This window comes from Gadus morhua, chromosome 18 (genome assembly GCF_902167405.1).
Source record: "Gadus morhua chromosome 18, gadMor3.0, whole genome shotgun sequence".
Lineage (NCBI taxonomy): Eukaryota > Metazoa > Chordata > Actinopteri > Gadiformes > Gadidae > Gadus > Gadus morhua.
Window position 1 is genome coordinate 21,486,880 of NC_044065.1, and position 13,564 is coordinate 21,500,443.

At 49.0% G+C, this 13,564-nt stretch overlaps 1 protein-coding gene across 2 annotated transcripts; it reads left to right on the forward strand.

The window, feature by feature from the left end:
* Positions 1-872: 872 nt before the first annotated feature.
* LOC115531111 (uncharacterized) lies at positions 873-4,529 on the forward strand. Of its 2 annotated transcripts, none has more exons than XM_030340165.1 (5): positions 873-1,613; positions 2,063-2,209; positions 2,332-2,562; positions 2,893-3,036; positions 3,159-3,512. In XM_030340165.1, exons 1-5 carry the CDS (start codon positions 1,440-1,442, stop codon positions 3,423-3,425), a joined length of 963 nt encoding a protein of 320 aa, XP_030196025.1. In that variant the 5' UTR covers positions 873-1,439; the 3' UTR covers positions 3,426-3,512. The 2 variants fall into 2 exon arrangements, with proteins under 2 accessions (XP_030196025.1, XP_030196026.1); XM_030340166.1 differs by lacking the exon at positions 3,159-3,512 and adding an exon at positions 3,543-4,529 and having other exon boundaries at positions 881-1,613.
* The last annotated feature ends 9,035 nt before the right edge of the window (positions 4,530-13,564 follow it).

Consider the following 13,564-nt stretch of genomic DNA (forward strand, 5'->3'; position numbering starts at 1 on the left):
TTCGTCAAAAATGTCATACGCTGGTCTTAAATAAATAACTCGGAGGTCTTAAATTTGTCGGGGCAGGACTATTTTATTTTTAAATTTTCTCGCGGGACTTTTCGGGAAGGAGATGTAGAGAGGCTACTTTCTTGCTAGCTGCATATATATACGGATGTCTGCGCGCTTGCTAGCTAGTCTGCAACAATGGGGAAATGCAAGTTCAACGTCAGTTGGCTGCAAGACGTCCGTTTCAGAGGTTGGCTAGCGTCTGTTGCCAACCCAGAAGAGGCCAGATGCATTCTGTGCAAAAGTACATTTAAGCTCGGCACCATGGGGATTAAGGCTGTCCTCAGCCATATGCAGAGCCAAAAACACAAAACCTCTGCCAGGAGCCACACACAGACCCCAGCAATTTCTACATTTTGCATCTCTGCCCCGGCGCCACCGCCGCAGACGGTCCGCGCTGCTAGCACTGACCTGAGGGTAGCATTTGGTGCGACACCAACGCTGAAAGCGGAGGTGTTGTGGATTTTGAACACAGTGGTCAAGCACCAGTCCTACAACTCAAATGAGGGGATAGGAGAGCTCTTCGGTATGATGTTCCCCGACTCTCAAATCGCGAGCACCTTTACGGCCGGAAAGGACAAAACGGCGTATATAACTCGCTTCGGACTAGCGCCGTTCATCCGCAACGAGCTAATCTGCAGCGTCAACAAGGCTGATTTTGTGTTGATGTTTGATGAGACGTTGAACCACGCCACTAAGAGCAAACAACTTGACGTGCACGTCCGATATTGGGTCGGAGATCAAGTGCATTCCCGGTACTTGGGCTCACAATTCATGGGACACGCAACAGCCCGAGATTTACTGCACCACTTCAAAGTAAGTAATATAATTTTTTTTCAATGATTAATTGTGAACTTTATATGCATTTGGGCAATTTCATTATGCAGGCCTATTCAGTATAATGGTCGGCCTAAAATAGGGAATGATGACATGTGTGTGCGTGTGTGTGTGCGTGTGCTTGGGGGCCGTATATATAATTATGTGTGCGTGTGTCTGTGTTTGTGTGTGTGTGTCGGCATGTGTGTGCTTGCATATGTGTAATGCAATTACATATTAAAAGGTATAATGTGGCTGTATGATGAATATAAAAAGCTTGCAGCTTTGAGTGTTATGTTTGTGTGTTTATACATGTGTGTGTGAGTAAAGGAGTTAAGTTCATACATGTGTGTGTATTCATGCTGTGTAGGCTAGTAATTTCTACCCCATTATTTTTTTAGACTAACAGAGATGGGGACATAAGAGAAGGGAGAGGGAGTGGATGGATGGAAGAGGGAGAGAGTTAATGTTAACTGAGGATGAAATAAATTAAACTGAACCATTGGCAATCATGTCATTATAATCATAATCAACTTCTTTCTCAGGAGTGTGTGAAGGAGCTGAATCTGAGGAACATGGTGTCCATCTCCATGGATGGACCCAATGTAAATTGGAAATTCTTTGAGCTTCTACAGCAAGAGCACGCTGAGCAGTATGGTGGTGTCCAGCTGGTGAATGTGGGTAGCTGTGGCCTCCACACCCTACATAACGCATTCAAATGTGGATTCTCTATGTGGCAACTGGAGAAGGTAAGATAATTATAACTAAGAGAAATCTTTCATTAGTTTCACTAGGGAAATTAGTTTCACACATGGACAATAGAAAGAATATAAATAGAGCTTGAATTTGATTTAATGTTATTACAGATGTTTATTACCATTTACACATAATGTACATTAACCGTCAGTCTCGGGATTTGCTCAGGATGTTGCTTTGGTTACCCGGGCAACAGCCCATTTGCCTCCTTGACTCAAGTTGCCCCTGTGAGAAAAAGATATCACTGTCACTGTGTGGTCTAATGGGCGGTGCTGGTTTTACAGTCTGATATGACAGGGGGAATGGGCCTGCAATATATTGCTCCTTTAAACAATTTTAGTGAAGAAGTCCCACCAGTGCTATCAGTGTGTGCATGGGTGGGTAAAAGTCATTCTCCATCAGAGATGACGGTTAACTCATCATTCCGCTCTCTTCCACCAAGGTGTTGAGGGGGATGCACTACCTTTTTCATAACACACCAGCAAGGAGGGATGACTTCATTGCCCTCACCAAATCCTCAGTCTTCCCGCTACCATTCTGTGGGCATCGGTGGATTGAAAACCTGCCAGTTGTAGAAAGGGCCATAGAGGTAATAGTAATTAAACGTTATTTATATTATAGCACTCTAACAAAATTACAAGGTGCTGCACAATACGATAAAATAGACGTGCATGATGAAATAATAAACACATACATGATGAAATATTAAAGGTATGGCCTTCACTGGTGACATACGTGGATGCAGTGCGGACAAAGAAGGTTCCAAACCCTGGAACAGCCTCATTTGACACCATAGAAGCAGCCAAGCAAGATCCACTCATCTTGCCTAAGCTACAATTCTTCATGGCCATCTCAAGGACGTTCACTCCCTTTCTGACGAAGTATCAGACTGACGCACCAGTCATGCCATTCCTTTGCAAGGACTTGGTGGAGTTGTTCCAGGTAATCAAATTAATAATGAAGAATCAAGAAGAAAAGAAAAACAAGTTGAGCGTGTGTGGGGCATACTGTATGTGTGCGGGCATGCGTGTAGTAGGCAAAAATGGGAGACGCTGTTTGGTAGCTTGATTCATGAAACTCGTACCCAATCAAAACATAAAATGACTGAAAGATTATGTTTTTGCTCAGTAAAGGTCACTCATCATTATTTATACTTTCTTATGGTGATGTTAAGAGATTATTTTAAATAACTAATATAGAAATGTTTATCATGGTTAATGTGGTTATCAAGGTACCTACCCCTCTATGTAACAATTCCTATTACCCTTTCAGAGTATGCTTAGGCGTTTTGTCAAGAGGGAGCATCTCCAAAACATCACTCCAGTGCAGCTGGTGAGGCTGGATGTGGCTGACCAAAAGATCTGGGTCAACTTGAAGGAAGCTGACATAGGCTTGGGTGCAGAGGCAGCCCTGAAGGTAATTTAGATGTATTACTTATTACTTACTTTCTATCAAATGATGCTCCATATCCACCAGGCAGGAGAGAATGCTGTGTTAGGCCATTCAGCTGTATTTACAACACATTACCCATCTGTCAGGACCTCCAGAGAAAGAACAGCATAGGAGAGCTCACTGCCCTAGAGTTTAGGAAGGACTGCGTGAAGGGTATGTCAAATATCCTAAAGAAAGTCCAGGACAAGAGCCCCCTGAAGTACCCTATTGTGAGACAGGTGGCATGCCTGGACCCCACAGCCATGTACTCCGACCCGGACTGGTGCCAGGGAAGAATGAGGAGTGTAGTGCAGAAATTCCTGCAAGACAAGCAGTTGTCCAGAGGTGTCGCTGCTGGTATGAATAGTTCATAGAATAGTTTTAATGTTGTTCCTGATTATAAGGAACAATTGGACATAAGACCATCTGCTTATCATAATTAATCATCTAAATAAGATTTCACATATTTCCTTTCATCTGTTTTATTACAGGTGATGTGATTATCCAACAGTTTGGGAACTTCATGTCTGTCGAGGCTAAAAGTGAGAAGTTTTTGTCCTTCCGGCCCATCGAAACCAGGCTTGATGTGTTTCTGCATGGCTTTCTCAGCCAACCCTACCCTGAGCTTTGGGGTTTCTGTCAGAAGATCCTACTGTTATCCCATGGGCAGGCAACGGTCGAGAGAGGCTTCTCGATAAATAAGGAGGTGGAAACTGTAAACCTTAAGGAGGACGGTGTCATTGCCCAGAGACTGGTATGTGACTACGTTGCCGTTTGTGGGGGGGTTGCCAATGTCCCTCTCACCAAGGAGCTGCTGACCTCGGTGGGATCAGCAAGGTCAAAATATAGAGAACACCTTGACCTGGAAAAGAGGAAGAGCCAAGGTGCTGCACAAGGGCAGAAGAGGAAAGCTGCAGAAGAACACGTCGCTGAGCTTAAGAAGAAAAAGAAAACTCTCCTGGAGGTATGTGGCTCTCTGGAGAAAGATGCTGACCTGTTTGCCGAGCAAGCTGAGGGTAAGTCCGGCACCTTGATGGCTCAGCTCATAACGAAATCAAACATCCTCAGGAAGAGATGCAAGGAAAAATTAAGTGAGCTGAAAAGGATTGAGGCAGAACTGGAGATTAAGGCCACAGAACTGAGGCTCACCTGAGGCTCATTGTGTGTGTGTGTGTGTGTGTGTGTGTGTGTGTGTGTGTGTGTGTGTGTGTGTGTGTGTTAGGTTCATTCGTTGTTTTTTTTTGTTAGAGGTTTGCAGCTGCACTTGTTATTTCATGAACCACAGAGCCAATGCTGTTTGACTCAATTTACTAAATTTGTTTGTGTATTTTTGTATATTATTTTGTAAACTTCTTGTTCGGAAACATGCACTTGTTCTTACAGTTTTTGAACCAGAGAGCACTGAGTATCACTTTATGTTCAATAAACAGACAAAAAGTAAACTTGAATGAGTCTCATTGAGTGACACACATGCTACGCTTGGGTTGTAATACAGCGGGATCCCCCCGACCATCGCGGGTTTAAGGTCTTAAATTTCATTCAAGGTGGTCTTAAAAAGGTCTTAAAAAGTCTTAAATTTGACTTGCTGAAACCTGCAGATACCCTGTTAAAGGAATTGAATTTGTATGCTGGACCCAGTCTCAAGCTTTCATTAGTGAACGAACTTGTGTGCTTAACTTAGGTTAATCTAACTCTCCAGGTGAAATTCCTGGGGTGGCGTTGTTGGCAACATGTCACTAGTTCTTTAACTGAACTACACCATATTGTTTCCCCGACCGCGGAATGCCACAGTAGGTTACACTACTCTCTAGTCAGCTTTTAAGAAATATAATACCAGCAAAGAGTCCTGTAAGCCTGTTTAATAGCTTGATGTTTTGTCATGATATGCCAACCCGGTCTCACGAAAATACGTGACACTGTCACGTTATTTAATCTATTGAAACTAGAGCTGTCAAGCGATTAAAATATTGAATCGTGATTAATCACATTAATGTCATAGTTAACTCACGATTAATCGCAAATTATTTTTCTATGCTAAATATCCCTTGATTTTTTTTGTCCCATAATTCGTCTCATTTTAATTCTCTTATCAACATGGTGAAGTGCATCAGCTTGCCTTGTGCAAATGATTTTTTTATTGATAACAACATTGGCATATACTGATCAAAACAGGACGATACAAAAAAAGAGCCTATAGTGCAATTAAACGACTGCTTTGAACAAATGTAATTTGAACATAGCAGTCAGGCTACTGCTTCTTTGTTTTGAGCCAAAGAATTTTTTTTTTTTTTAAATAAAATAATTGCGTTAATCGCGCGATAATTCTTTTAACGCCGTTAAAATTGGTTTGCGTTAACGTCGTTAATAACGCGTTTAACTGACGGCTCTAATTTAAATGTGATCAGGGACACGTATTTTCAATTTTTTTGTGGCTGGGGGTAGCTGTGGCTGTGGCAGTCCCGGACTGCAGCTGCCTTGGCCGGGTTAGTGGCTACACCATGCTCGTTCACCACGTGCCCCAAGAACAGCGTTTCCCTGGCCAGCAGGGAACCCTTGGCAGGGTTCAGCCGCAACCCAGCCCGGCGGATGGCCCCAAGAACCTCCCGCAGGTTCGCCAGCGCCCCCCCGAAATCGCGGGCGTGCACCAACAAATCGTCCAGGTACACGACACAACGACTCCGGGGGATGCTCGCCAGCAACCTCTCCATCATCCGCTCGAACGTCGCCGGTGCGTTGCATAGTCCGAACGGCATGACACGGAACTGCCACAGCCCCTGTCCAATGGTGAAGGCAGTCTTAGGTCGGGCCTCGGGCGCCAACTCCACCTGCCAGTAGCCGCTACGCAGGTCCAGGGAGCTGAACCAGCTAGACCCCCCGATGAAGCTACCGTCCTTCTTCTTCACCAGGACGGCCGGGGCTGCCCATGGACTGGACGAGGGCTCGATCACTCCCCCGGCAGCCATCTCGCGGACCTTGTCCTCCGCCGCCTGGCGCTTGGCTAATGCTAATCGGTGGGGCCGCAGGCGGATGGGCCGCGCATCCAAAGCGCATTGACGGCCTCGGCGGTCTCAGGGGAAGGAAAGGCCACCCTCCCGAGAGTGCGCCGGTGGTGCCCGGAAAAACGCCCGGACGCACCAGGGAGATGGTCGACCCAGTGTCCACCAGGGCCATGCAGGGTCGGCCGTCGATCCCGCAACGGAGGTAAAGGCCCCTGGCGTAGCCCGGGCCGCCAACCAGAGCGCACCGACCGTGGAGAGGGGCAGGAATCCGGAGCGGCGGTCCCCTCACTGGGCCGCTCCGCCGCCGTTTTCCGCCGGACGAGATGGTCTAGCCCGTGGTGCCGGTAGCGGGCAGTCACGGGCCAGATGGCCTGGCTCATCGCATCAGCTCCGGACCTACGTCTGTCGTCGGGTGGTGGTCGCTGTGGTGGACACTGGGGCGAGGTCCAGGCCTGGAAACACTCTTCCTCGTCGTCGTCCTCGTCCTCGTCCTCGTCCCGCTCGTAGTCCGCCTGCCGGACGTGAGGTCGGGGGGCACCGGACGGCTGTAGGTCGGACAGCCCGATCCCGCTCCGCTCGTTCCGCCAGCTCAAGAGCCACATCGAGGTTCGGGGGCCCGGCGAGGCGGACGTTCCGTCCCAGCCGCGGCGGGGCAAGTCCTCGGAGGAACGATTGAAGGGCTAGTTCCTCCCTAGCCGCAGCAGGGAAGTCTGGGTAGCCCCGTTGGGCGTACAGCAGTACGTCCGCTGCGTAGGCCCCCAAACGTTCCCCCTCCCGGCGTCGGCGGCGGCGGCTGGTCAGCAACTCCCGGCTGTGGCTCACGACCCTCCGCTGCCCGAAACGCCTCTCCAAGGCCAGGGTCAGGGCCTGGAGGTCCCACTGGTCTGCTGGGGCCAGGTCCAGCAGAACCTGCAACGCCGTTCCCTCCAAAGCTAGGGCAAGCTGGGTGGCGGACCCGTCCATACCCCAGCCGTAGTACCGCGCGGCGATCCTCAACTGCGCCAGGTAAGGTTCCAGTGGCGTTGCTCCAGAAAACTTGGGCAGCCTGGCCTCCAGGTGGCGACCGACCGCCACCGATCCTGCGACACCGCCAACGGCCACTGGGTGGCGGTATTGCGCCACCTTCGCGCCAAGCCATTCCTCCGAGTCTTCCTCCTTTCCCACTTCTGACACCAATGTAGCGCCGACCAGGAAGAACAGGGAGTCAGGCTTTTGGTAGTGATGTTACGTTTTGCGTCGAGGCATCGAGGCGTGTGTCGAGTATCTCGGCTCCTCCCCCAGCGAAGCTCCGCTTCGAGTAGGATTCACGTTGGCGAAATGACGTAGGGTGTGACGTTCGAGGCTTCGCCTCGGGCTTCTGCTTCGAAATATGGGTTCAGTATTGGCGGGAGATTTCGACTATAAAGATGTCCCGTATACGATCACAACCTTGTGGTATATTCAATATACCACTAGTCTTTGACCTCTACATATTGTCATTGAAATTTTTGTGTACCCCTGCATCCTCTGTCTCCTGCGAGCGGGTTTTTTCTAAGGCAGGAGAGGTTGTCACAAAAAAGAGAAACAGGCTAAGCCCAAAGGTTCTGGAGCAAATCCTCTTTCTGAATAAAAATCTTTAGCCAAATCCTGTTTCTGAATAAAATCATTACCCCCCCTGCACCTCCCTCCAAAGTTACACAAAACACTGTCCCCCACATCTCAACCACATTTCCCCTTTTACGAAATCAGTTCTATCATTCTGCCAAAAAAATTCAATAACCAGAACACTTCAATGGCTATTCTCAGTTATCATGCAGTGTGGGTCGGCTTACGCCTCGTTTCCACATACGTATGTTTTTCGTGTCCGTGCTTCCGTAAATTTACGGAAGGAGTCGCATTCGGTCGGAGACGGTTGGATAGCATACGAGAATGTACGTATGTGGAAACGAGGCGTTAGCTCAGGAGGTAGAGCAGTTGACTTGTAACCAGTAGGTTGCTAGTTCAATCCCCAGCTCCTTTAGCTCAGTGTTGTTGTGACCCTATCACTTTGCTCCTGACAGCTGTCTGTCGCCTTGCATGGTTGACTCTGCCGTCGGTGTGTCAAATATGTGTGTATTTACCGATGTAAGTCGCTTTGGATAAAAGCGTCTGTTAAGACACACTTTTGCCAAATGATTTATTTTCTAGCATGAGCTCTGTGCCATTTTATGAATGTCACACTCACACACATGTATCACTGAAACGACTTCAATTCTCAAATGATTTAATGTTGTATCGGCACACGAAGCAAAAATCACATTTTGGGTTGGGTTGTCATAATTTCATTCACCACTAGATGTCCCTAGCGTACTCATTTGAAGCTTCGAGCACGAACCACTTTGGTGGTTCATCTGGCTTCGAGGCTTTGACGTTTCATGAGGCATCATCTCGGCACCACTAGCTTTTGGTCAACTAGGGGTTTTGTGCCTCATACACCGCTCGACTACAGAAACACCCTCTTTTATTGACTCCCAACACGTACATAGAACAGCACACCTAATTAACACACAAGTCATTCTCAGTGATGGTGGCAACAACGACACACAACAGAACAACACACAACAATGAACAATCCCAACCCATTAACCCCACTGATCATTAATAACACCACTAACTAGCAACGGACCCAGAACAACAACAATAACAGCAACAATAACCACAACAACATGCGCTCCGAGAATCCCCCAGAATCCCCGGCACGAACCCGGAAGAGAACGAACACGTTGCGAACACTGGTCGCTACAATATATAAACTGATAAAATAGGCTATAACCATTTAATATCAAAATGATTAGAGTATTAAAGTATAGAGGAGACGAAAATAAAAATACTTACAATTTGTCTTTTTATTCACTCAAACTGACAATCAAAAGCAAGCGAGCTAGCAAAACTTTCATACGGTATCTCCGTAAAACGACGGTGAAAGTTACATTTTTTGAACGTATATTACGGACATACCGGACAGAAATTTTTCTGAGGGGAGGAGTCTCTGAGGAAAAACTGACATTACGGAGAATCACATAGGCATGAATGGACTTTCGGTCGGAGACGGTTGGATCGCATACGAGAATGTACGTATGTGGAAACGAGGCGTAAGGTTCTGTCCGGGAGCGTTCTCCCTAATGTCCCTTAAGGAGCTCCGTACAGAACATTTATTGTTAAAAATTGTCTGTGACAACTAACAATATGACGGCTTTTGGCCACCCGTTTCTACTTAAACTTGTCTGTGAACAATATGACAGCTTTAGGCCACCCGTTTCTACTTTCACCTTTGATTCTGAGAAATTGTGACAATTCACGGATATATTAAATGCAGGCGCGCTGCTCTGTAGGCCAACCGCGAAGGAAAAAAGAGTAGCTGCTTCATCTGTTCTTTTTAGAATTGTATGTCTTGATGTTTTGATCTAGCCATAGATCTATTGTCTTGTTTTTGGCTATGTGAATGGAAGTCCGCGTCGATGCTTCGCAAGTCCAGTGTCGCGAGCGGACGTTGCCATGACATCTAGGAATCATACCGTATTTATTGGGTATCATTAATATTGTGTAGGTATGTGTAGGTATTGATTATAACTCGTGAATAATATTGTTTATACCACAGTCTGGGGGAATACTCGTATTCTGATTGGCTGCAGGGTGTGTATTAAGTCCTGATATAGGCCTACAGACACCTGCTAAGTAGTTCCAGTCAGTGTTTAGATTCTCTGCCCGAGCCCGACCCGACCCGCCGATATTTCCCACCACTATCCTCGGGCCGGGCCTTTGATCGAGCGTGACCTTTGACCTTTGATTTTTATTTTATCATTGGTTTATTGGCCTAATCTGAGGAGAATTAAAAAAAATGTTGGGTTGAAATCGGGCTCAGGCTCATAATTACAGTAAATCTGTCGGGGCGGGCCGGGCTCGGACAGAACGTGCACGGGCTCGGGCTTGATTTTCTTTATTAATCGAATGGGAAATGCAATGGGCCTATTTTAGGACCGAATCACTGTTAAACTTGTTTCTAATAATATTTCTAGCGAGAAATATACTTTTTACTTGCATAATCTTTAGTCAGTGATTACGTCTGATCTTTAGTTTTATAGTTATTAGGAAGATTTTATCGGCTCGCTCGCATGTTTCAACGACGTCAGGTTGCTAGGGACGCTGCTTTCGCTAAACTAGCAGCTCACGTGCTTCCTGCGTTTGTGTTATTAAACCGTTACTGTTTCTAACAATGATATCATCTTGTTAGAATCACGTATATCTGAGAGCCAACCCAGTCGCCAGAAGCATACGTTGACAGTGTACGTTTTCGTGAACACTGGATTACGTCGCATTTCAACATTTATAGCGTGTTATACACACACACACACACACACACACACACACACACAATGCATTTCGCTGCTAAAACAACAGCAACAGATATTCCCTCAATTATTATTACTTTCAAAACGTTGGCCAAAGTGGAATTACTTTTTTATTTGGGCTGCTTCTTGGACATTTTGGGTGGATTTTGAACGGTATGTGGGAAGGGCGTTTTTTGCATGACCTGGCAACCCTGCGCTGGTGCTGAAATGCTCCGGAACCAACACTGTTGGGTTGACACACATTAATATGGGAGGACTGGACACACACACACACACACACACACACACACACACACACACACACACTTTTCTGTTGTGTCTTTGCTAGTCTCCGTAGCTCTGGTAGTGTCATCTGCTGCTGCAGGGTCAACTTGCAGCAGCAAGTTGACCCTGTGGGTGTAGTCGGCTTTTCATATTGTAATGTTGAATGTTATTGTAGCATGTAGCCTGGGAATCTTTAAGTGTTTGTGTTATGCCAATTGTTCCCGCGTTTAACTTTCAATCTGTGTTGGTCGCTAATCACAGCGCGAGAAGGAGGGGCTCGGCCCGCCAACTAACATGCAGAGATGCAGTGGCAGCTTCTTGTTCGTAACAGAGACAGGGCAGAGTGCGAGCGCGCAGGGGGAAATTTATGAATGGTGAATGTCGGCGATAACTTCCCCTGCTAAAAGTATTTTATTGCAGTTATACCCGACCGGTATTTGCGAAAAATAAACACAGAAGTGAAAGATCTGTCACAATACGATTGATACGTATCCGTGCACATTTTTAAGTGGGTATACGCAAATCCTGGTGCCTTCCTAGTGGGTATACGGCGTATACCTGCGTATCACGTAGACTACACCACTGACTACACCAGCCTTCCCAGTGTTCACCTCAATATTCAAAATCCCCGTGGCGAGGAGGGCGTATGGCCCGGCCCCTAAGACTGTAGGCAAAGTCAGGAGGTGCGGGAAGAGGCGTGACATCTTCCATCACATCCTCTTGTTGGGCGGGTTGGGGGGCAGCGACGACCGGAGGAGATGGCGTGTGTGAGCGGCTTGTGGTCCACGTAGGCCGTAAACTCACGGCCTTCCAGTAAAAAACGGAAGTGTCTGACCGCGAGCCACAGCCTTGAGGAGCTCCCTATCGAAGGTGCTGTACTTTCACTCTCAGCTGGCGGCTGAAGAATGCGAGTGGCTGCCAGACATCCCCAACCCACTGCTCGTACACCACCCCCACGGCTAAGTCTGATGCATCCGTGGTGAGAGCAGTGCGCGCAGAGGGTGAGGGGTGGGCCAACATGGCCACGCAGGCCAGGGCCGCCTTGGTGTCCTGGAAGGCCTTGACACATTCCGCCGTCCAGTCGACCGGTTGCTTCAGAGCCTTGCCCTTCTGGGCCTCGTACAGCGGTTGCAGGATGTGAGCTATGTGGTGGAGGAAGCGATAGTAGAAGGTCACCATCCCGATGAACCCCTTGAGCTTGCTGACTGTGCAGGGGCGTGGGAGGCTGCAACAGCTTCCACCTTCGAGTGGAGGGGGCTCACACCCTCCGCGGAGACCTGCTGCCCGAGAAAGTCAAGGGTGTCCCGTCCGAACTCACACTTTGCCGGATTAACAATCAGCCCATGTTGGCTGAGCCGCGTGAAGAGGGTCCGGAGGTGGGACAGGTGCATCTCTTCGGTGGTGCTCGGGACGAGGATGTCATCTAAGTAGACAAAGAGGAAGGGCAGGTCCTGGAGCACCGAGTGCATGAGGCGTTGGAAGGTCAGCGCCGCGTTCCTCAGGCCGAAGGGCATCCGCGGGAACTCGAAGAGACCGAAGGGGGTGAAGACGGCTGTCATAGGGACGTCCTCTGGGTGCACCGGCACCTGATGGTACCCCCGTACCAGATCCACCTTGGAGAAGAAGCGTTTGCCCGCCAGGTGCGCTGAAAAGTCCTGGATAAGCGGGACCGGGTAGCGGTCAGGCTTGGACGCGTCGTTGAGGCGGCGTAGTCCCCACATGGGTGCCACCCACCGTCTGGCTTAGGGATGATGTGCAGGGGAGACGCCCAGGGGCTGTTCGAGCGTCGAACGATTCCCACCTGCTCCATGTGTGCGAACTCCACCCTGGCGACGGACAGCTTCTCCGGGTTGAGGCGCCTGGCCCTGGCGTGGAAGGGAGGCCCATTGGTCTCGATGTGGTGCTCCACTCCGTGCTTCACCGTGGGCGCGGAGAAGGTGGGCTTAGTAAGGTCAGGGAATTCGGCGAGCAGCCGAAGGTACTGGTCGCTTTCGGCGAGCGTGTTGGACAACCCGCTGTAGACCGCCTCTCCCTGCCTACAGGCGAAGGAAGTGAAAGTCTGTGAGTTGATCCAGGCGCCTGTTCCCGTAGTCCACTAACATGTTATGGGCGCACAGATAATCTGCGCCAAGGAGGAGAAATGTGACAGCTGCGACGACAAAATCCCAGGTAAAGCGTTGTCCTCCGAAGCACACGTCCACCGCTCTAGTGCCATAGGGACGGATAGGCGTGCCGTCCGCACCCACCAACTGCGGACCGTGCCCTCCCTTCGCCACCTCCGATCTCCCTGACGGAATGATGCTCCACTGGGCACCTGTGTCACAAAGGAATCTGCGACCGGAGACGGTGTCTTGTATGAAGAGCAGCCTGTTGGTGACACCAGCGCTCAGGGCTACTACTGAGCGCCGGCCCTGCCGTTTCCCGTCGACCCAAACGTGCAGGGCGACCGGCACCGTTTGGCCTTGGCGCCAAAAGTGGCGTGGTAGAAACAATGGCCCGCAGCGTTACCCTGCTGGTCAGAGGGTCTGGCGTCGACCTTCGCTCTCTTGCAACGGTCCGGTGGCAGGGCAGCCGCGGGAGCAAGCAGGTCGGGGGACCGTTGAGGCATGGCCAAGACGAACTGGTCCGCCTCCCTGGCCAGGGCACGGGGTCCCACGATGTTGGTGTCAGGATGGCCAGCGCCATCCTGACCTGAGCTGGCAGTGTGCGCATGAACCGCTCCGTGAAGACTAGAGCTGGGTTTCGATTCAAATTTCAAGAATCGATTCGATTCTGATTTTTAAGTTTCAGAATCGATTCCATCCGATTCCATCCGATTTTGATCTGATTTCCGATTCGATCCGATTTCGATTCGATCCGGGGGTTAATGTTATTAAAAATGAA